Source organism: Sciurus vulgaris, assembly GCF_902686455.1.
Source record: "Sciurus vulgaris genome assembly, chromosome: 17".
NCBI lineage: Eukaryota > Metazoa > Chordata > Mammalia > Rodentia > Sciuridae > Sciurus > Sciurus vulgaris.
Window position 1 is genome coordinate 34,007,486 of NC_136478.1, and position 24,598 is coordinate 34,032,083.

General features: G+C 43.9%; 1 protein-coding gene and 1 pseudogene across 2 annotated transcripts; both read left to right on the forward strand.

The window, feature by feature from the left end:
• The first annotated feature begins 4,267 nt into the window (after nucleotides 1-4,267).
• On the forward strand, nucleotides 4,268-5,214 carry LOC306647749 (dynactin subunit 6). The gene has a single exon (XM_079117237.1). The coding sequence runs from the start codon at nucleotides 4,280-4,282 to the stop codon at nucleotides 4,850-4,852; it is 573 nt and encodes a 190-aa protein (XP_078973363.1). The 5' UTR covers nucleotides 4,268-4,279; the 3' UTR covers nucleotides 4,853-5,214.
• A 7,668-nt stretch (nucleotides 5,215-12,882) lies between these two features.
• LOC306648032 (casein kinase II subunit alpha-like) lies at nucleotides 12,883-14,915 on the forward strand (annotated as a pseudogene). The gene is made up of 2 exons: nucleotides 12,883-13,259; nucleotides 13,354-14,915. The product of its transcript is annotated as a casein kinase II subunit alpha-like (transcript).
• Nucleotides 14,916-24,598: the final 9,683 nt, after the last annotated feature.

The following is a 24,598-nucleotide window of genomic DNA, read 5'->3' on the forward strand; positions in this document are numbered from 1 at the left end:
ATGCAGTGCCTCAGGTATGTTTTGGGTCAGCCTTTGTGACCTGCTGGGAACCTCACTGCTTTGGATGTTTAAGAATGTTTTCCAAGTGTCAAAATAGCTTCAAAGCAGAACATTTAGAACAAAACCCGCTTATGAGAAGGGGAGGGTAGAGGACCAGGACACTGGGACAGGCCACGACTAGACCGGGGTTTGCAAACTTCTTTTTAAAGGTTCAGATAGTAAGTATCTTAGGCTTTGTAGGCCAAGAAGCAAAATTCAGGATATTATGTACATACTTATATAACTGTTTAAAACATAACCATTTAAAAATGGGAAATCATTCTTAGCTGGCCACCACCTGACAGAGGACCTGTTTGGTCTCTGTGTGCTAAGCCTTGAACTAGGCCATTGAGGAAGTATTCAGATCCAAAGAAGACTCGGTAGAGGTTTTTGGAGGCCAGGTTGGGCCGGGTGAGTGGCAGGTTACTCCTTGCCTCGCCTCTTTCTGAAGGTTAAGAAAGATCACTCTGGGGAGGGCAACCAGAACTGGGTTCATCCTGTGTCTTCCTGCTTATGTTTTGGGTTTGTTCTCTGCAGGACTGGTCAACCCCCCTGCTCCAAGAAGTCCCCTCCAAGAGGCCTGCTGCTTTGGGATGTCCACCTCCCCGTGCCTGTCTGGTGTCCGCTACGTGGGCAAAGCCAGGTCTTTAAGCCCCACTGCCGGGGGAGATGCTGGGTGAGCTGTGAGTGCTTCCGCCAGCGCTGTTTCTAGGACTTGAAGTGATGAAGGAGACGGTCTGTGGCTGCACCCCCCAGCACAGCAGCCAGCAGCCACGTGTGGCTATCGGGCACTTGAATGAGGCTAATGTGACTGAGGATCTGGATTTTTAATTTAATTTCACTTAACTTTTGAATGACCAGGGTCACCTGTGCCAAAGGCGGCCATAACAGCACAGTCATAGGCCATCAAGGCATCAGGAGCTGTGGCAACATGTACAAAGGCATGTTACGTTTTCATCAGAGAAAAATCTATTCTTTCTCAATCTTTTCTACCCCCTGGCTTCTTTTTTAAAGTTGCAAATGTACTTGAGAAGAAAATATTATCCCTCTTTCATAAATGGATATCATTGCTAATTGCTTATAAAATAGAAGGAAACCACACACACACACACACACACAAACACCAATGATACCAAATTCTTGCCAGATACCATTACCTGCCTCAGTCACATAAGGCTTGCTCACCCCTGGATAAAATGGGGATTACTGCTGGGTGCCATGGCCCACTCCCGTAATCCCAGCAATTTGGGAGGCTGAGACTGGAGGATGGAGGCCAGCCTGCACAATTTAGTGAGACCCTGTCTCAAAAAATAAAAATGGCTGGGGTATAGCTCAGTGGTAGAGCATCCCTAGGTTCCATCACCATACTGTGCAGAAGAAAAAGAGAGGGGTGATTACTAAGGATCAGGGGGTATTGGTGGCATACTAGCCCTACTAGAAACCCTCTCCTGGACCTATTCTGAAGGATTAAGAAGGCTGGCAAGGGCAGTATCTTTGAACCCTGGGTCTGTGGATCCTGAAGTCCTCAGCAAGTGTGCCTGACTCAGCCCAATGCTCCTCCTGCCTGAGAGGTGGACGGGGTCTGCTCTGTCATACTGAAGGTGCTACCTGTCCCCACCTGCCCTGGAGCACAGCTGGCACAGAGACAGAGGCTGCCTCGCTTCTCCCGTCCCGGTGTGGACCTGGCAGCTTTCTTCTGTACTCAGTGAAGAAATGGACCTCAGGCCTCCAGGCTGCCCCAAGGCACAGGGCTAAGCTTCCTTGGCTGGTGGCCCAGGGTGGTGGGCTGGAGCTTGAGGGGTTCTCCTGCGTGGGGGGTGGGAAGCGCCCAGCAGGTGTTTCATGAACTTCATTTCTAGTGGCTTGCGCCTGCAAAGCCTGGATGAAGGTCCTGCTCAGCATTCCTCTTTGTTTCTTTTGTGTTTTTGTTCGTTTTGTTTGGGTACCAGGGATTGAATCCAGGGGTGATTAACCACTGAGACACATTCCCAGCCTGTTTTTTAATTTTTTATTTTGAGACAAATTTTAGTTGAGTTGCTTAAGGCCTTGCTAAATTGCTGAGGTTGACTTTAAACTAGCAATCCTCCTGCCTCAGCCTTCCAAGTGGCTGGGGTCACAGGGGTGTGCCACTGCACCCCGCGGAAAGGGGGCCTTTGTGGCTCTCTGTTCTTTGTGCAAGTGACATATTTTTCATGATATTTAATGCTATTTTGAAGTCTTAAGTTCTACGTTGTAGTCAAATGTCCTTCTGTGAGATATAGATTGACATAAAGGGTGTGCATTCACAGAATGGTGACAAGACCCAGAACGAGCACAGGTTAGCGACTCCCACCCTTCCGGGGACCCAGAGAATCCCTGCCATTCAGAAGGTCCTCATCGGTCAGACTAGAGTGACCTTCAGGGAAATTTGAAAGACTTTTCCTGCCCCTAAGATGGGTCTCTGTGGTTTCTGAAGTATCCTCGAACCCTGCAAATTCTAGGACTAATAGTTGGGGGAAAGGAAAGAAAGAAAGAAAGAAAGAAAGAAAGAAAGAAAGAAAGAAAGAAAGAAAGAAAGAAAGAAAGAAAGAAAGAAAGAAGGAAGGAAGGAAGGAAGGAAGGAAGGAAGGAAGGAAGGAAGGAAGGAAGGAAGGAAGGAAGGAAGGAAGGAAGGAAGGAAGGGGCTACTGGGACAAGACATCCTTGTCATCGCTAGTGTGCATCGAATCTTGTGGTGCACCTGGCACTCACGACAGCTCTGTGAGCTAGGAACCACGATCACCTCCATTCCTAGAGGCCCCAGTCACAGAAGTATCAACCTGACCACGGTCACACAGAAGTACCTGGTGGGGCCAGGACCATGCACCTGTGCTCTTAGTCACCACACAGTCCCTGTGGTACATAAATGTCATTCAATTGGTTTTACTTACAAGGAAGAACTTAGATTTTTGCTTGGGTTTCATTCATATCCTTCCATTCACTTTGACTGAAGACCCAAGGTACCTTCACCTCAGTCACCTTCTCTGATACGTCACAGCATAAGGACTGGAGGGAGTGGTCATTGTTATGGCTTAGATATGAGGGGTCCCCCCAGAGCTCATGTGAGACAATACAAGAATTTTCAGATATGAAGTGATTAGATCATGGAAGGTGTAATCAGTGGATTAATCCACTGATATGGATCAGCTGGGTGGATACTGAAGATGGATAGGGTGTGACTGGAAAAAGCAGGTCACTGGGCTTGACTTTGGGGTTTATATTTTGCCCTTGGTGAGCACAGCTCTCTCTCTGCTTCCTGTTGCCACGTCCTGAGCTGCTGTCCTCCTCCATGCCCTTCCTCCTCCATGTTCAGCCTCACCTCCGGCACAGAGGAATGGAGTCACAGACCATGGACTGAACCTGGGAAGCCTTGAGCCAAAATAAACTTTCCCTCTTCTACGTTGTTCTTGTCAGGTCTTTTGGTCACAGCAACAAAAGAGCTGACTAAAACAATCCTGGTTAGCATGGGCCTAGGTGAAGCTGCAGAAGCGAATGCAAGAGCCAGCCTCGCAGGAAGTCAAGTGTTCAGGAACTGGAGGGGAGAGGCACCATGATCCACGTTTAGGGAGGAACCTGCAGAAGTGTTTGTGACCCATTGAAGGTAGGATTGGGAAGGATGTCCCACGTTCCTCCTCTGTAAAATGAGGTCTGTCACCCAGGATTAAATGAGATAATACGATGAGAATATTTTAGACTCCAAGAATTACACAGATACCTGTCTGCTAGTGCTGGAACTGGGTGAATCTCATTCCACATGCAGAGACTGGTGTGGCTCACTACTGGGATCGAACTGGCTGCTGGTACAGGAAGTAACCCTGTTGTGTTCCTCTTCCTCTTTACTCTTCTTTAGCAGTCTGGGCTGCACAAGAGGGCAGTTCAACCTGGGTCTTTGCTGGACTAAGGGAGGAGCCGCTGAGCCTGGAGAACAACCTGCTGCAACCCAGATGGTATCTTCGCCCTTCTCCAAGGATCAAGTCCTCTCCCTGGCCTGCGGCACTGAAGCCCTGGGGCAAATGTGTCTTCCCTCTTCTACAGGATTCAATGGAGACTTTTTTACCTTTGTGATCTCTTGTGGTCAAACTAGATATTCGTGGGAGGTCATTGTTGTAGACGTTGGACCTTAAAGTTATTCAATGCATGAGTATTAAAACATTTAAAAGTTCTAGCTTTTCCATACTGGTTGTCCCTTATTAAAAATTTCTTGGTAGACCGGGCCTGTACCATGGTGGAGAAGACTCAAAAGAGTGTGAAGATTGCTCCTGGAGCAGTTGTATGTGTAGAAAGTGAAATCAGAGGAGATGTAACTATAGGACCAAGGACGGTGATTCACCCCAAAGCACGAATTATTGCTGAAGCTGGGCCAATAGTGATTGGTGAAGGTAACCTGATAGAAGAACAGGCCCTCATCATAAATGCTCATCCAGATAATATTACCCCTGACACTGAAGATCCAGAACCCAAACCTATGATCATTGGCACCAACAACGTGTTTGAAGTTGGCTGTTATTCCCAAGCCATGAAAATGGGGGATAATAATGTCATCGAATCAAAAGCATATGTAGGCAGAAATGTAATATTGACAAGTGGTTGCATCATTGGGGCTTGTTGCAACCTAAATACTTTTGAAGTCATCCCTGAGAATACAGTGATCTATGGTGCAGACTGTCTTCGTCGGGTGCAAACTGAGCGACCACAGCCCCAGACACTACAGTGGGATTTCTTGATGAAAATCTTGCCAAATTATCACCACCTAAAGAAGACTATGAAAGGAAGCTCGACTCCAGTTAAGAACTGAGAATAGTGTATATCAAGATAACGTTCTTTCTTTGACTACTGTCTTTTGAAAGGGCCACAGTGTTTGTACATTCTTAGCAGCTCACATAATAATGTGTGTTGACTTTGTTTGATAAAACTGAGAGAGGAAAGTAATGGATTTCCATTGTAACTGTCCTTTGTAATTTATATAAAATGTATTATTTTCCTATGCCTTTGCTCCTTTCTGATAATTTACAGATTCATTTTTTCTTTTGTTATATAAAACGTTAGCCACAAATTGATTATGTAAAAGACTACAGAAATGGCAAGTGGTCATGTAATTACACTCTAGCATATACTAAACTAAATAAAAACTGCTGGTGACAGAAAAAAAAAAAAAAATTTCTTGACTGGCTGCTCTGAAAAGCCATCTCTGCATTGTTCCTGGGTTCAGCTCCTCGCTCACCGCAACCACCTCCGCCGCGCGCCTCCTCCGCCGCCGCGGACTCCGGCAGCTTTGTCGCCAGAGTCCCTGAACTCCCGTTTCCTCTTTAGCCCACTGCATCGGCTCACCGGCGTGCCCCACCAGGTCAGACGCGGCCGTGGACACCAGCTCCGAGATCGCCACCAAGGACTTAAAGGAGAAGAAGGAAGTTGTGGAGGAGGCAGAGAATGGAAGAGATGCCCCTGCTAATGGGAATGCTAAGGAGGAAAATGGGGAGCAGGAGGCTGACAATGAGGTAGATGAAGAAGAGGAAGAGGGTGGTGAGGAAGAGGAGGAGGAGGAGGAGGGTGATGGCGAGGCAGAGGATGGAGACGAAGATGAGGAGGCTGAGGCAGCTCCAGGCAAACGGGCAGCTGAAGATGACGAGGATGATGATGTTGATACCAAGAAGCAGAAGACCGATGAGGATGACTAGACAGCGAAAAAGGAAAAGTTAGACTAAAAATAAAAGGCCGCCGTGACCATTCACCCTCCACTTCCCGTCTCAGAATCTAAACGTGGTCACCTTGGAGCAGAGAGGCCCGCCCGCCGCGGGGACCGCGGGCAGTGCGGCCCGCAGGTGACACGCGCTCTCCACCACCCAACCAAACCACAACGTGGATTTGCAACAGGGGAGGAAAAAAAAAAGAACCAAAACTTCCAAGGCCCTGCTTTTTTTCTTAAAAGTACTTTAAAAAAGGAAAATTTGTTTGTATTTTTTATTTACATTTTATATTTTTGTACATATTGTTAGGGGTCAGCCATTTTTAATGATCTCGGATGACCAAACCAGCCTTTGGAGCGTTCTCTGTCCTACTTCTGACTTTACTTGTGGTGTGACCATGTTCATTATAATCTCAAAGGAGACAAAAAAAAAAAACCCTGTAAAAAAAGCATAAACAACAACAACAACAAAAAACAATCTTATTCCGAGCATTCCAGTAACTTTGTGTGTATGTACTTTAGCTGTACTATAAGTAGTTGGTTTGTATGAGATGGTTAAAAAGGCCAAAGATAAAAAGGTTTCTTTTTTTTTTTTTTTTTTTTCTTCCTTTTTTTTGTCTATGAAGTTGCTGTTTATTTTTTTGGCCTGTTTGATGTATGTGTGAAACAATGTTGTCCAACAATAAACCAGAATTTTATTTTGCTGAGTTGTTCTAACAAAAAAAAAAAAAAAAAAAAAAATTCTTTTAGCCTGGTGCAGTGGCACACGCCTGTAATCCCAGCAGCTCAGGAGCTTAGACAGGAGGAGTTCGAAGCCAGCCTCAGCAACTTATCGAGGCCCTAAGCAACTCAGTGAGACCCTGTCTCTAAATAAAATACAGACAGAATAGGGCGGGGGATGTGACTCAGTGGTTGAGTGCCCCTGGGTTCAATCCCTGGTACCAGAAAAAAATTTTTTTTCTTTTTAGGGGCTGAGGTTGTGGCTCAGTGGTAGAGCACTTGCCTAGCATGTGGGAGGCACTGCATTTGATTCTCAGCATCACATATAAATAAATTAAATAAAGGAACATTGACAACTAAAAAATTTTTTTAAATTTCTTTTCAGATTTATAAAAGATTTTAGATTTATGCAAATCTAATGTAATTTTAGGATTATAGAAAATTTGCAGAGATAGTACAGGGAGTTTTCTTCACCCAGCTTTGCTTGATCGTTATCATCTTTTCTTCCCATCTTTTTTCTTTGTAGTCCTGGGAATTGAACCCAGGGGCAGTTTACCACAGAGCTACATCCTCAGCAAATCCCTCCCCGTAACTTTTTTCTTTGACAGGGTCTTGCTAAGTTATCTAGTCTGACTCAGAACTTGAGATCCTCCTGCCTCATCCTCCTGAGTCACTGGGATTATGAGCATGTGCCACCACACCTACCATGGTACCTCTGTTAGAACTAGGAAGTGAATGTTAGTCCAGCAATATTAACAATATTGCAGTTAGACTCCACTGATTTTCCCATTAATGTCATTCTCTGTCCCAGGATCCTATTCTGTGTACCATACTGTGTTGTAGCTCCTTTTTTATTTTATTATATTCTTGCCTTTTATTAGGAAGCGTTTTCAACATAAAGAAATTTGAACAAAGCAAGACCCTGTCTCAAAATAAAATAAAAAGGGCTGGGGATATAGCTCTGTGGTACAGCATCATGCTGGATGCCCCAAGAAAGAAAAAGAGGAAAGGAAAGAATTTGAATAAGTAGTAGAGTGAACATCCATACTTCCTGTATCTAGATTTGTGATGGGCTGACAGATCTGGCTCCATGAGAATGTTATAGGCCAGACTCTAAGGGAAATGACTAAACAGACTCCATGTTGCTCTGAGACTCCATGTTATGTAGAAATAAGTTTCTCCCATGGGAACACCCCGCCTCTGTACCCATCATCAGTTACTTAGCATGACATGTTTAATAATATACAATGGCAACTCCTATGTAGTAAAAATTGCTCTCTTTTGATTCCTATTGCTCTTAACCAATGTACCATGTAAACGGTAATTGTGTGGATGTTAGCAACCATTCTTTAGTTTGTACCTAGGTAAGGGTCAGTTTGACCCTCTTCCTCCTCTGTAGATAATGTCATGATGTTAGTTTGTAATTTTGAATCATAGCAACAGACACTTATGATTGATGTGATTTTTGGTATACGAACCTCTACAACCCTGTGGTTGGGGCTGTTCTCCCAATAGCGATTTTTTGGGGCATTGTGTGAGACAGTCAGCTGGCCAGCTTAATAAAGACTCTCAAATTTGGACTTCTCAGTGGTGAACGGTCTGTTCTTAAGTTGCGCCCCATAACAGATTCAACAATTAACGTTACTCCTCCTCCTCCTCCTTCTTCTTTTGGTACCAGAGATTGAACTCAGGGGGTTAACCACTAAACCACATCCCCAGGCCTTTTTATTTTTTATTTTGAGACAGGTCCTGCTAAGTTGCTTAGGGCCTCACTACATTGCTGAGGCTGGCCTTGAACTCATGGTCTTCCTGCTTCAGCCTCCTGAGTTGGTGGGATTACAAGCATGTGCCACATCCAGCTTCATCTCATCTTTAAATACCATAGAATACAGTTAAGAATAGGAGCATTCTCCTACATAATTGTGATGCCATTATCCCACTTAAAAATTAATAATTCTATAATATCTAATATCTAGTTCTAAGATTTAAATTTCTACAGTTGCCCCAAGAATGCTTTTATGAATTTTCCCCTCTAAACCAGGATTTAATTAAGTCTCGTGCATTGCATTTGGTTTTTATGTGCTTTTAGTTTCTTTTAATCTGAAACAATCTTCCTACCTCTTTTTTTCCCTCGCAGTACTGACTTTGAGCCCGAGCCAGTTTTCCTGCAGAATAGCCTACATCTTGATTTGTCTGTCTCCTCACAGTGTCACTGGATGGTTGCTTTGTTTCCTGTATCTTCTGAATCCGGGAAGTTTGGTCTAGAGGCTTGATTGAATTCAGGCCACACATTTTTTGGCAAGGGTAGTTCAAAGACAGCGTGTCATATCCGAAGGCACGCAACTGCGGTCCTGCCGGGAGCGCACCCCTGCACCTGTGCTTGGCACTTGGGGAGGATCCCGTAGCGCATATTTTGTGAAGGCTAGCTTCTTTCTCCGTGTCACATCCCCCACCACCATCGCCCCTTGCAATTCCAGGGATTGAACCAGGAGTGCTCTACCTTGAGCTACATCCCCAGCTGCTCCCAGCCTTTTTTTTTTTTTTTTTTTTTTTTTTAATAATTTTGAGGCGGGTCTTGCTAAATTGCTGATCCTCCTACCTCAGCCTCCTGAGTAGCTGGGATTACAGGTGTGCTCCACTGCACCTGAGACTCTCTGCCTTTGCTTCATAGAGTGTTTTCCAAGTTTCATCCACACGGTTGCAAGAGCCTGTAGACAGCTCCTTTTGTGTCTGAGGAGGTCACCCTAGGGGTGTGCTCTCTGTTTGTCCAGCCTCCGATGATGGATTTTTGGGGTTGTTTCCACTTAGGGCTAGAACAGGGCTGCTATGAACCTTCCTGCACAGGCCTTTTCATGGACGTATATTTTCACTGTTCTTGGATAGACACGTAGGAGTGGAATTGCTGGTTCACAGGGCAAATGTGCCAAACAGGAATCGCCAAAGCAACTGGACCATTTCACACGGCGCCAGCTGTGTGCAAGGGCTCTGGTGGCTCCTGCCCTCGCCCGCTTCGCTGTTGCCTGTGAAACGCTCCCTCGTGCTTTGGTTTGCACTTCTCTTGCGATGAGTGATGTTGAGCATCTTTTCGGTTTTCCTTGTTTATCTGCTTAGGGAATGACTTAGGGGAGACTTTCAAAGAGCCCCTCCCTTTTCCGTGTGTTAGTTTGCTATGGATGCTGTAACAACCTACCCCAGCTGGGCGGCTTAAAGAACAGAAATGGGTGATCTCACAGTTGTGGAGGCTAGAGGTCCAAGGTCCACGTCTCTTTCCCTGGAACCTAGGGGGGATCCTTCCTCGACTCCTCCAGCTTCTGCTGTTGGTCAGCAATGCTTACCTGGCTCACAGATTTCCCGTCCCTGCCTCTGCCTCTGTCACCACCTGGCCTTCCTCCTTGGGTGTCTTCATGATGTCCTTTGGGGCCTGAGTTTTGATCCCTCTTATAAACTTCCCTCCTATAAGGACAACAGTCATTGGGTTGGGGCCCCATCCTACTCCCATGTGAGGCTTCTTTACTAGTGACATCTGCAGGGACCCTGATTCCACAGGGCCTCATTCTGAGGCTCTGGGGGTTAGGATATCAACAGACTTTTTTTTTCCCCCCTGAGGACTCAATTCAACCCATAACTGTCAGTAATAAGAAAATAGATTAGTTCATCTTTTAATTTGAGAATTATGGAGGCCTAGTAAGTACATAGTATGGATGTGTGTGTGTGTGTGTGTGTGTGTGTGTGTGTGTGCGCGGTGCTGGGGATTGAACCCAGGGCCTTGTGCATGCGAGGTAAGCGGTCTACCAACTCAGCTGTATCCCTAGCCCTATATTATGGAATTTTTAAAAGCAGGGAGGAAAAGCGTAGGATGGATGTCTTTCCATAACTTTTTTTTTTTTTGAGCTTTTTTTTTAAATTTTATTTTTTCTTTGTTTTATTATTTAAACAAATGGGATACATGTTGTTTCTCTGTACATGGAGTCAAGGCATACCATTTGTGTAATCATAAATTTACATAGGGCAATGTTGTTTGATTCATTCTGTTATTTTTTTTTCCCTTCCTCTCCACCCCTTCCACCCCTCCCACCCCTCTTTCTTTCCCTCTATACAGTCCTTCCTTCCTCCATTCTTACCACCCTCCTTATCCCTAACCCTAAACCTAACCCTGACCCCTCCTACCCCCCATTATATGTCCTCATCCGCTTATCAGCAAGATCATTTGTCCTTTAGTTTTTTGAGATTGGCTTATCTCACTTAGCATGATATTCTCCAATTTTATCCATTTGCCTGCAAATGCCATAATTTTATCATTCTTCCTGGTGGAGTAATATTCCATTGTATATATATGCCACAGTTTCTTTATCCATTCATCAACTGAAGGGCATCTAGGTTGGTTCCACAATCTGGCTATGGTGAATTGAGCAGCTATGAACATTGATGTGGCTGTGTCTCTGTAGTATGCTGATTTTAAGTCCTTTGGGTATAGACCAAGGAGTGGGATAGCTTGGAATGGTGGTTCCATTCCAAGCTTTCTGAGGAATCTCCACACTGCTTTCCAGAGTGGCTGCACTAATTTGCAACCCCACCAGCAATGTATGAGTGTACCTTTTTCCCCACATCCTCGCCAACACCTATTGTTGCTTGTGTTCTTGATAATCGCCAATCTAATTGGGGTGAGATAAAATCTTAGGGTAGTTTTGATTTGCATTTCTCTGATTACTAGAGATATTGAACATTTTTTCATATATCTGTTGATTGCTTGTACATCTTCTTCTGTAAAGTGTCTGTTCATTTCCTTAGCCCATTTGTTGATTGGATTATTTATATTCTTGGTGTAGAGCTTTTTGAGTTCTTTATATATTCTGGAAATTAGTGCTCTATCTGAAGTATGAGAGGCAAAGATATTCTCCCACTCTGTAGGCTCTCTCTTCACATTACTGATAGTTTCCTTTGCTGAGAGAAAGCTATTTAGTTTGAATCTATCCCAGTTGTTGATTCTTGCTTTTATTTCTTGTGCTATGGGAGTCCTGTTAAGGAAGTCTGATCCTAAGCCAACAAGTTGAAGGTTTGGACCTACTTTTTCTTCTATAAGATGCAGGGTCTCTGGTCTGATTCCGAGGTCCTTGATCCATTGTGAGTTGAGTTTTGTGCAGGGTGAGAGATAGGGGTTTAATTTCATTCTGTTGCATATGGTTTTCCAGTTTTCCCAGCACCATTTGTTGAAGAGGCTATCTTTTCTCCATTGCATATTTTTGGCACCTTTGTCTAGTATGAGAAAATGGTATTTATTTGGGTTTGTGTCCATGTCCTCTATTCTGTACCATTGATCTACCTGTCTATTTTGGTACCAATACCATGCCGTTTTTGTTACTATTGTTTTGTAATAGAGTTGAAGATCTGGTATTGCGATACCCCCTGCTTCGCTCTTTCTACTGAGGATTGCTTTAGCTATTCTGGGTTTTTTATTCTTCCAGATGAATTTCATAATTGCTTGCTCTATTTCTGTAAGGTACATCATTGGGATTTTAATTGGAATTGCATTGAATCTGTATAGCACTTTAGGTAGTATGGCCATTTTGACAATATTAATTCTGCCTATCCAAGAACATGGGAGATCTTTCCATCTTCTAAGGTTTTCTTTAATTTCTTTCTTTAGTGTTCTGTAGTTCTCATTGTAGAGGTCTTTCACCTCTTTTGTGAGATTGATTTCCAAGTATTTTATTTTTTCGATGCTATTGTGAATGGGGTAGTTTTCCTAATTTCTCTTTCTGAAGATTCATCACTTATGTATAAAAAAGCGTTGGATTTATGAGCATTGATCTTGTAACCTGCTACTTTACTGAATTCACTTATGAGTTCTAAGAGTTTTCTGGTGGAATTTCCAGGTTCCTCTAAATATATAATCATGTCATCAGTGAACAGGGATAGTTTGAGTTCTTCTTTTCCAATTCGTATCCCTTTAATTTCTTTGGTTTGTCTAATTGCTCTGGCTAGAGTCTCAAGGACGATGTTGAATAGAAGTGGTGAAAGAGGGCATCCCTGCCTTGTTCCAGTTTTTAGGGGGAATGCTTTCAGTTTTTCACCATTTAGAATGATATTGGTCATGGACTTAGCGTAGATGGCCTTTATAATGTTAAAGAATGTTTCCACTATCCCTATTTTTTCTAGTGTTTTGAGCATGAAGGGGTGCTGTATTTTATCAAATGCTTTTTCTGCATCTATTGAAATAATCATGTGATTCTTAACTTTAAGTCTGTTGATATGGTGAATTACATTTATTGATTTCCTGATGTTGAACCAACCTTGCATCCCTGGGATAAAACCCACTTGATCATGGTGCACTATCTTTTTAATATATTTTTGTATGTGATTTGCTAAAATTTTGTTGAGAATTTTTGCATCGATGTTCATTAAGGATATTGGTCTGGATATTGTCTGCGTGAGGAGAAGGGAGAGCGGCCGCCGCCGCTGCCGCTTCCACCACAGTTTGAAGAAATAGATCTGAAATAAGGTCTTATCCCAGCTATCTCTGCACACAGTGACTGCCAGATCTTCAAGCCTCAAGTTCAGCTTTGTCCGCCAACCTGTCTGACATGTCGGGACCCATGCCAAGCAGGGCCAGAGTTTACACAGATGTCAATACACACAGACCCCAAGAATACTGGGATTATGAGTCACATGTGGTGGAATGGGGAAATCAAGATGACTACCAGCTGGTTCGAAAGTTAGGCCGGGGTAAATACAGTGAAGTATTCGAAGCCATCAATATCACAAATAATGAAAAAGTTATTGTTAAAATTCTCAAGCTTTTGTAAGTACCTGCAGAGTGCCTGGCACAGTGGTAGGAGAAGGGGATTCAGAGACGAGTCTGACACATTTCCTTTCTTCAAGGAGCTCATAACCAGCAAAAAAGAAGAAAATTAAGCGTGAAATAAAGATTTTGGAGAATTTGAGAGGTGGTCCCAACATCATCACACTGGCAGACATTGTAAAAGACCCTGTGGCTAAGAGACTGATAGCACTGGAAACTGAAATGTGTTAATCCATTTTGCAAACTCAGGTCCGATGCCGACGGGCGATGGGCGCAATGTCGGGCTGCCTAGAGCCTGTCACGAACCCCTGCCTTGGTTTTTGAACACGTAAACAACACAGACTTCAAGCAATTCTACCACACATTAACAGACTATGATATTCGATTTTACATGTATGAGATCCTGAAGGCCCTGGATTACTGTCACAACATGGGAATTATGCATAGAGATGTGAGACCCCATAATGTCATGATTGATCATGAGCACAGAAAGCTACGGCTAATAGACTGGGGTTTAGCTGAGTTTTACCATCCTGGACAAGAATATAATGTCAGATTTGCTTCCCGATACTTCAAAGGTCCTGAGCTACTGGAAGACTATCAGATGTATGATTATAGTTTGGATATGTGGAGCTTGGGTTGTATTGCTGGCAAGTATGATCTTCCGGAAGGAACCCTTTTTCCATGGACATGACAATTATGATCAGTTGGTGAGGATAGCCAAAGTTCTGGGGACAGAAGATTTATATGACTATATCGACAAATACAACATTGAATTAGATCCATGTTTCAACGATATCTTGGGCAGACACTCTCGTAAGCGATGGGAACGCTTTGTACACAGTGAAAACCAGCACCTTGTCAGCCCTGAGGCCTTGGATTTCTTGGACAAGCTGCTGCGGTATGACCACCAGTCACAGCTCACTGCAAGAGAGGCCATGGAACATCCCTATTTCTACACTGTCATAAAGGACCAGGCTCGAATGGGTTCATCTAACATGCCAGGGGGCAATACACCTGTCAGCAGCGCCAGTATGATGTCAGGGATTTCTTCAGTGCCAACCCCATCACCCCTTGGACCTTTGGCAGGCTCACCAGTGATTGCTGCTGCCAACCCCCTTGGGATGCCTGTTACAGCTGCCGCTGGTGCTCAGCAGTAACGGCCCCATCAGTCTCCTGATGCCTGAGCAGAGGTGGGGAAGTCCACCTTCTCCTTGATGCAGCTTGCGCCTGGCAGGGAGGGGTGAATACTTCAGAAGCACCGCGTCTGAACCGTTGCTTGTGGATTTATAGTAGTTCAGTCATAAAAAAAAAAATTATAATAAGCTGATTTTCTTTTTCTTTTTCTTTTTTTTTTTTTTTTTTTAAACTCGAACGTTTCATAACTCAGGGGATTCCCTGAAAATTACCTGCAGGTGGAATATTTCAGGGACAAATTTTTTTCTCCCCTTCCAAATTCAGTTCCTCATTACTAAAGAACAAAGATAAACCAGCCTCAATCTCAGCTGCTGCGTTTGGGTGGAGATTTCTTCCCATTCCTACCGTTGCTTCCCCCACCTTCTACACTTTGGGGGGGTTGTCTCTCACGCTCTTCTCCAGAGATTACAAAAACGTAACTTCTCAGGAGGCAGGAAGGAAGAGAGGCATGGCGGACCCAATCTAGCTGTTCACTTGTATCACTTTACTCCAGAAGTGCTTCAGTGGGGTTATCCTGGCGACTCTAGTGGAAGCGTGTCTTACTTATGTTGAGATGTTGAAAATCTACACAAAGTGCAGACAGATCTAAAAACTTCTGTTTAGTATGAATCATGTCTTACTGACCTAACCCTAAATCCAGCTCACTTATAATTTTAGTTTTAGTTTAGTTTAAAATTGTGATACCTTCCCTCCCAGGCTTCTACCTTGGTCTTTCCCCTTTTCGTCTCCCAACATGCTGTGCTCAATAGCTGGTAGGAGGGAGAAGGCAAAAACTTTTTCGTTTTCTTTGACTTGGCCATGTTGAAGTCAGTTGGTTACTGGACATAACTTATTGCTTTTCTTGAAAGAAACATTTTCTATATAGGTTTCATGGTAGTAACTCTTAAGAACTGACGGGAGGTGAGGCCACACTGAGTTTCATTTTAAGCTGTCTACCTTCTTTTCCTCCTACCCTTCCCTTCCTTTACATGCCAGCCAAGGAGAAGACCTGTTCCTTGGTCTTGTAAATGTATCTAAGAGGCAGGAGCAGAGCCACTGTCTCCAGTGAAACAGAAATGGTAGACCTGTAATTGTGGGCAACCATCAACTCTTGTTACAGCCCTGCCACCCCTTGCTGTGTGTATATATATAATACTTTGTCCTTCATATGTGAAAGATCTAGTGTTGGAATTCTTTGGTGTAAATAAACGTTTGGTTTTATTTAAAAAAAAAAAAAAAAGATATTGGTCTGAAATATTCTTTCCTCGATGTGTCTCTGTCTGGTTTAGGTATCAGGGTGATATTGGCTTCATAGAATGAGTTTAGGAGGGTTCCCTCCTTTTCTATTTCATGGAATACTTTGAGGAGTATTGGAATGAGCTCTTCTTTAAAGGTTTTGTAGAACTCGGCTGAGAACCCATCTGGTCCCGGACTTTCCTTTGTTGGTAGGCTTTTGATGACCTCTTCTATTTCATTGCTTGAAATTGATTTATTTAAGTTGTGCATGTCTTCCTCCTTCAGTTTAGGTAGTTCATATGTCTCTAGAAACTTGTTGATGTCTTCGAGGTTTTCTGTTTTGTTGGAGTATAGATTTTCAAAATAGCTTCTAATTATGTTTTGTATTTCACTCGTGTCTGTTGTGATATTTCCTTGTTCATTCTGAATTTTAGTAATTTGAGTTTTCTCCCTCTTTCTCTTTGTTAGTGTGGCTAAGGGTCTATCAATTTTGTTTATTTTTTCAAAGAACCAACTCTTTGTTTTGTTAATTTTTCCGATTATTTCTTTTGTTTCAATTTCGTTGATTTTGGCTCTGACTTTAACTATTTCCTGTCTTCTACTACTTTTGGTGTTGGTCTGCTCTTCTTTTTCTAGAGCTTTGAGCTGTAGTGTTAAGTCGTTTATTTGTTGATTTCTACTTCTTTTGTTGAATGCGCCCCATGAAATAAATCTTCCTCTAATACTGCTTTCATAGTGTCCTAGAGATTTTGATATGATGTGTCTTTGTTCTTGTTTACTTCTAAGAATTTTTTTATTTCCCTCCTGATGTCTTCTGTTATCCATTCATCATATAATAGTGTATTATTTAATCTCCAGGTATTGGAGAAGTTTCTGTTTTTTATTCTGTCATTTATTTCTAATTTCAATCCATTATGATCTGATAGAGCACAAGGTAGTATCTTCTTGTATTTGCTAACAGTAGCTTTGTGGCATAAAACATGGTCTATTTTAGAGAAGGATCCATGTGCTGCCAAGAAGAAAGTGTATTCGTTCTTTGTTGGATGGTATATTCTACATATGTCCATTAAGTCTAAATTGTTGATTGTGTTATTGAGATCTATGGTTTGTTTATTCAATTTTTGTTTGGAAGATCTACCCAGTGGTGAGAGAGGTGTGTTAAAATCGCCTAGTATTATTGTGTTGTGGCCTATTTGATTTCTGGAATTGAGAAGGATTTGTTTGACGTACATGGATGAGCCAATGTTCGGGGCATAGATATTTATGATTGTTATGTCTTGCTGATTTATGCTTCCCTTAAGCAGTATGTAATGTCCTTCTTTATCCCTTCTGACTAGTTTTGGCTTGAAGTCCACATTATCTGAAATGAGGATGGATACTCCAGCTTTTTTGCTGTGTTCGTGTGCATGGTATGTTTTTTCCCATCCTTTCACTTTTAGTCTATGGGTATCTCTTTCTATGAGATGGGTCTCTTGCAATCCCATATTGTTGGATTTTTCTTTTTAATCCAATCTGCCAGTCTATGTCTTTTGATTGATGAGTTCAGGCCATTAACATTCAGGGTTATTATTGTGATACGATTTGTATTCCCAGTTATTTGACTCATTTTTGTTTTTTGACATGATTTGCTTTCTCCTTTATTTGGCTATTCCTTTAGGCTAGTTCCTCCCGTTGATGATTTGCATCGTTGTTTTTCATCTCTTCCTCATGGAATATTTTGCTGAGAATGTTTTGTAATGCCGGCTTTCTTTTTGTAAATTCCTTTAGCTTTTGTTTATCATGGAAGGATCTTATTTCATCGTCAAATCTGAAAGTAAGTTTTGCTGGGTGTAAGATTCTTGGTTGGCATCCGTTTTCTTTCAGGGCTTGGTAAATGTTGTTCCAGGCCCTTCTAGCTTTTAGGGTCTGGATTTAAAAATCTGCTGATATTCTTATTGGTTTCCCCCTGAATGTAATTTGATTCTTTTCTCTCACGGCCTTTAAAATTCTGTCTTTATTTTGTATGTTAGGTATTTTCATAATAATGTGCCTTGCTGTGGGTCTGTTGTAATTTTGTATATTTGGAGTCCTATAAGCCTCTTGTACTTGGTTTTCCATTTCATTCTTCAGATTTGGGAAATTTTCTGATATTATTTCATTGAATAGATTGTTCATTCCTTTGGTTTGTTTCTCTAAGCCTTCCTCAATCCCAATAATTCTTAAATTTGGCCTTTTCATGATATCCCATAGTTCTTGTAGATTCTGTTCATGATTTCTTACCATCTTCTCTGTTTGGTCAACTTTGTTTTCAAGATTAAATATTTTGTCTTCAATGTCTGAGGTTCTGTCTTCCAGGTGTTCTATTCTATTGGTTATGCTTTCTATGGAGTTTTTAACTTGGTTTATTGTTTCCTTCATTTCAAGGATTTCTGTTTGTTTTTTTTTTTTCCAGTATCTCTAACTCTTTATTGAAATGATCTCTTGCTTCCCGTATTTGCTCTTTTAACTGTTGATTGGTGCGATCATTTAATGCCTGCATTTGCTCTTTCATCTCCTCCTTCAATGCCTGCATTTGCTCTTTCATCTCCTTGTTTGCTTCCCTGATTGTTTTAATTATGTACATTCTGAACTCCCTTTCTGACATTTCTTCTGCTGTGCTGCCATTGGGTTTTATTCATATAGTATCTAGGTTTGTTTTCTCATATTGGTCAGATGTCAGTGGAACTCTGAGATATTGCAGATTTCCTCTATTGGCTTGTAGTGTCCCTGTAGATTTCCAGTGTATCACCTCCCAGCCTTCAGTAGCCTGAAGTCTTGGGTAACTTGATAATGCAGTGCTTCCAAAGAAAGCTGCCCCTAGCCCGCTACTGGTTCCAGGGCTTGGAGTTGGCTCTGTGTGGAAAGGCTCTCACTGGGAGGCCTGCTCTGAGAAGCTGGCCATGTGAGAGGAGCCCACCGCAGGAGTGCACAGGGCTGCCTGGGAAGACTCTAGCTGCCCTGGCCTACTCTGATAAGCCGCCCCTATCCAGGCCTGCTGCCCAGGCCGAGCTTCACCTGGTGGGGGAGACTCACCCCATGGCTCTATTTTAGTCCAAGTCTCTCAATGCCTCCCCTTCTTGAATCCTGGGTTCTGGAGTGACTGGAGATGCAGTCACCCTCTAGTCTGCCATCTTGGATTGCCCCATGGAAAGAGCCTGCGGACGGAGGGGGCAGGGCTGCCTGAAGAAGTCTCTGGCTGCCCTACCCTGGTCCCAGAGGCTTCTTGCGGGTCGGAGCTCTCTGCTGGCTCAGGGACTTGTGGCTGGCTCTATGTAGAAAGGCTCTCACTGGGCGGTCTGCTCCGAGAAGCTAGCTTTGAAAGGCGCCTCCCGCCGGAGGGAGCCGAGCTGCTTGGGGAAGTCCCTGGCTGCCCTGTCCTGGTCCCTGAAGGTGCCTGCGGGCCGGAGGTCACCACGCTGGCTCAGGGACTTGGAGTTGGTTCTGTGCAGAAAGGCTCTCATTCAGGGGCCTGCTCCGAGAAGCTGGAGAAGCTGGCCCTGTGGGAGGAGCCCACTGCCAGAGTGAGTAGGGCTACCTGGGGGAGACTCTAGCTGCCCTGCCCTGCTCTGATAATCCGCCTGTATCCGGGCCTGCCGCCCAGGTCGAGCTTCACCCAGTCGGGGAGCCTCACCCCGTGGCTCTATTTTAGTCAGAGTCTCTCAATGCCTCCCCTTCTTGAATCCTGGGTTCTGGAGTGACTGGAGATACAGTCACCCTCTAGTCCGCCATCTTGGATCCTCCATAACTTTTAGAAGAAACCCTTCCCGCTCTGGTTCCAGGCAGCTCCTTAGACGTGAACTCTGTCTCCCCTTCCCAGCCAGGCACCTTCCACCTGGCCTGTCAGTTCTTCCATGTGGTGAGTTGATGTTTAATTCAGTGTCCTGTTGTCTGACAAAATGAATAGCATGGAGCGCAGTGGAAATCCTAATCAGTGGCCACAAACCGGGGTGTGGAGGGGCCAGAGGTTGGGAAATGTAGAGCATCCCATTGCCTGCTCTGGCCACAGGTGCTGGGGTTTGCTGGGCACTGGTCACTGAGCCCTCACTTGTATATAAATATAAATAAACTTTCTAGGAACATTCAGAGTGGTCGGTTGAATCTAGCACCTATGGGGGAAGAACTTATTTTCTTAGAGTCATCTAAATAATTTAGTAGAACAAGATTGGAAAGGTCACTTCTGCTAAGGTTTCAAAGACAATTTGTATATTTCTTTAATAGTCCAGATTTTCCTGATATTGCCTTTTTTAAAAAAAAAATTCTTTTTGTACAGGGATTGAACTCAGGGGTGCTTAACCACTGAGCCACATCCGCAACCCTTTCTTATATTTTATTTAGAGACAGGGTCTCCCTAAGTTGTTTAGGGCCTCGCTAAGTTGCTGAGGCCGACTTTGAACTTGAGATCCTCCTGCCTCAGCCTCCTGAGCTGCTGGAATTGCAGACATGCGCCACCATGCCTGGCTAATTTTTGTATTTTTTAAAATAGATAATAACAGGACTGGGGTCATGTGTAGAGTGCTTGGCTGGCATGAGCATGGCCCCAGGTTCAATCCCCACACTGTAAGAGAAAAGTAGGTGAAACGTGCACATGGTGCAGAATTCAAAAGAAGCCAAAGGTGAGTGCTAACACCTGTTTTCCCACTTCTGGTTCTCGGCTTAACAGTTCCTTTTTCCTCCTAAAGACAGCTTTCCATATACAAGTGTATACAAACTGGCCTGCAAATGATAACCTACTGTATATGCTGCTCCTCCTCTTTCTGAAAGTTTCCATTGTATCTTGGAAACAGTTGTACGTTGGGTTTATTTCTGCCTCTTTGTAAGGACTGCAAATTGTTCTGAATTATAGATGTGCCTTTTAACTTACTTCATCAGGTCTTTGTTGACAGTTTACATCATTTCTGGGGTTTTTGTTCATTTGTTTTTTTGTTTTTGTACTGGGGAATTAACCCAGGGGCACTTAACCACTGAGCCACATTCCCAGCCCTTTTTATTTTTTATTTTGAGACAGGGTCTCGCTAAGTTGATTAGAGCCTTGTTAAGTTGCTGAGGCTGGCCTCCAACTTTCAATCCTCCTGCCTCAGCCTCCTGTGTCTCTGGGATTACAGGCGTGTGCCACCATGCCCAGTCGTTTACATCACTTCTAGTCTACTTTATTTTGATGTAGTTGATTTTGTGACTTTAGTCAAACACTCACATTATCTTCAGGCCAGAAATTGGTAGGCTAGACTACTATTTGGAAAGAGGTTCCAATGAGGTATACTTTCTAGCCTTGTATTAGAAAATTTGAGATATTATAAAAGGCACTTGATTTATTCCATGTAGATTTTTGAGTTTTCAGTCCAGAAGTTTTCTGGATTGAAACTTCTCATACTATTTTTTTCTCCAGTCCATAAAAATATGTTTTCATTTTCCACTTTCGCCTATGACTTGTGGCAAACCTTTGGGAACAAAGTGGGTATGAGCCGCTGTGTGAGCCGAGGCAGGAGCCTGGTCATAACCCTTGTGCACATTCTTCGGGGTCTTTTGATGTGTGAGTGTTTTCATTTCCTGTGGCTGCGTAGCTGCTCAACACAACTCAGATTTATTACCTCGCCACGTCTGTGGGTCAAGAGTCTGGGTACAGATTAACTGGGGCCTGTCCCGCCAGACGGAATATCCACATTTTGGCAGGGACCGTGTTCTCCTCTGAGGTTAGGTCTTCTTGCAAGCTCACTGCTTGTCGACAGAATTCACTTCCCTGTGGTTATGACTGAGGTCCCTGTTTTCTCGCTATCAGCCGGAGACCCCCTCAGCTCCCCGAGGCCCGCCTCAGTCCTTCCTGTGAGGTTTCTTCTCTCTGACAGCGTCCCTGCAGGCCATCAGGAGGGCCTCTGATGCTGCTTCACCTGTTAAAGAGCTCACCTGATTAGGTCATGTCCACCACGCAGGTCATCTTTTAAAAAAATGTTTATGTATTTCTGAGGGACAACATGATTTTTGAAATATTTAAATATTGTAGAATGGACAAATTGGATTAACTAACATGTCTGACCTAACATCCTTATCGATTTTTGTAATGATAACAGTTACCATCTACTATCAGTAATTTTCAAAAATAGTTTTGTTTTGGGGTTTTTGTTTTCGTGGTACTGGGGACTGAACCAGGGCCTCAGGCGTGCTATTATGCAGGCACTTGACCTCTGAGCTAATACCCTAGGCCCTAATACGGTATTAAATAGTCGCCATGTTGTACAATAGGACCTTGAACATATTAAGTCCGTCTAGCTGAAATTGTCTCTACATCAACATCTCCTCACCCCTCCACCCCCAACCCGCCCCGGTATCCACCATTCCATCCTCCACTTGTAAGCTTCGAGTCCACATGTAAGTGAGAATACATGGTATCTGTCTTTCTGTGCTGGGCTTATTTCACATAATATAATGTCCTTCAGGCTCATCCTTGATGCAGATGAGGGGATTGCATTCTTTTTTAAGGCTGAATAATGTTCCGTTGTGTCTACCTGCTGCATTGACGTCAGTCATCTGTTGGTGGACACTTAGGCTAATGATCACGGGAGGGCCCATATCTCTTTTTTTTTTTTTTTTTTTTTGAAGAGCATATGTTATTTTATTTATTATATATAGTTTTGAGAGGCCTGTAGTATTTCTTTCTTTCTTTTTTTATTTTTACATTCTGCATTTTGATTGATTGTACACAAATGGGGTACAACTCTTCATTCCTGTGGTTGTGCACGATGTAGATTCACACCATTCGTGTAATCATACGCTCACATAGGGTAATGATGTCTCAGCCCGCTACCTTTCCTCCCGGCCATTCCCCGCTACACAATCCAAAGTTCCTCCATTCTTCTCTTACCCGCAGCTGCGGCACCGCCCCGCCCCCCCCATTATATATCATCATCCACTTATCAGAGAAAACATTCGGCCTTTGGTTTTTTGGGCTTGGCTTATTTCACTTAGCATGACATTCTCCAACTTCATCCATTTACCTGCAAGGGGGAGGCCCATATCTCTTTGACGCATGATTTCATTTCCTTTGGCTGGATATCCAGGGGTGCGACTGAAGCATCAGGTGGCAGTGCTAGTTGTGATTTTTAGAAAGACTGCAGTTTTCCTTGAAGGCTGAACTAGTTCATATTCCCACCTTCAGCGCCCGGGGCTCCCTCTCCTCCACAGCCTCACCAGCTCTTGTGATCTTTCATCTTTTTTATGATAAGCATTCTAAAGGATGTCAGATGGTATCTCATTGTCATTTTAATTTGCATATCCCTGATTTTAATTTGCATATCCCTGATGATGAGTGGTGTTGAGCATTTTGTACGCCTCCTTTTTGAGAAATGTTAAGTTCTTGCTTCATATCTTAATGTGGTTATTTGTCTTCTTGTCATTGCGATGTGTGAGTTCCCGAGACTGTATGTTTGCAAGTGTCTGCTCCCATTCTGCATGGTCACTGTCATTCTGCAGAAGAGCAGAAACGTTGCTCCTTTGAAAACTCATTTCCCTTCACAGGTACCTGCATGTACCAGGGGAATCCCTTAAACTCTAACTGTTAAGGAAATGAGTTTCGAGGGCTGGTGTGGGAAGTCCTTTCTGCCCGTCTCCGTGCTCCCGCTCTGAGCTTGTTTTCAGCTCGAGGGTGTGCTTGTGTCCTGGCCAGTGCTCCAGGGAAAGCGTGAAGGATGGTGCTGGGGTGGAGGTTCAAGTTCAGATGGGATAGTGCAAGTGGGAAAAAAAAAAAAGGCACCTGTGTCCAGCACAAGAGGAGACAAATGGTCACAGACTCAAACTGGAAGGTAATTTCATAAGGGAGTATTTATCGAAGATGCAGCAGAGGAAAGTTAGAAAGCCTTCCAAAGTAGTTGAGGAGGTGGCTTTCTGAATCGAGACAAAGTGTGCATGTTGGGACCGTCACCGCCTCATCCTGGTTTCTGCATTCAGGAGAATGCAGCTTTTCATTCTGGGACTTGTCCCGAGGAGGGACAAAGTGACAAAGCAAGGTGACCAATGACTTCCAGAGCCTTTGCCCAGAGAATCTGCAGTGGGGCACCTGTAGAATGTACTGGGCTGCTTTGTAGAGGCCTGGTCTCTGCTTCTTTTAAAGTATAGACTTGCTCCATCCAGAAACTTCCAACGTCTTCTCCCTCCGGGATGGACCTCGGCTCTGGGGTGGAACTAGCTCCAGCTTCAGCCATAGGAAACCCGCAGGTGCACCAGTCGCCTCACGGCTCAGTCCAGCCAGTGGCTCTGAGGTGGGGTGAGCCCAGCCTTGGAGTCAGGATCACAAGGATGCATCCCACAGTATATACAGAGGTGTATCGCCTCTGTCACTTCAGTGTCCTCTTCTTGGATTGGAGCGTTGGTATTTGTAAGTGGAAAAGGACAGACACATCCCTTCTCCGTGACCCTGGGAAACCGAACAGGAGCCTGCTGCTTTGCGCCCTCTGCCACGCTCTTTTTTGTCCCCTTCCGGTCACCCGAGGCACCTTAGTGGTGCCCAGGCCTGGAGTCCCAGGGCTTTGCTGTTCCTGTCTTCTTTGGTGGCAGTTGTGGGCACAGGAACTCCCTTCCTGGCCTGGGATGTCCTGCATGGTGCTTTCCACACTGGCCCCGTGCCTGGCCTCTGCGTGGTGGCTTCCCAGCTCAGTGCCCCCAGGTGTGCGTGGTGAGCTATCACATTAGGGGCCCTGTGGACCACACATTTTATCGTAATAGTTGGTTCAACAGCACCTCCCCGTGCCTGCCACGGTCGCAGGTCCCTACGTGTTCTGTGTGTGTCCTGCCTTTGTAATAGTTTTTATATTGAGAAATTCAGCCTACAGAAAAAAGGATAATATTGTAATAAAATTCCGAGGTGTTTTCACACACATTCAACCCACCATGGACAAGTGTCTCGTCTGTCTTCTCTCTCCCTC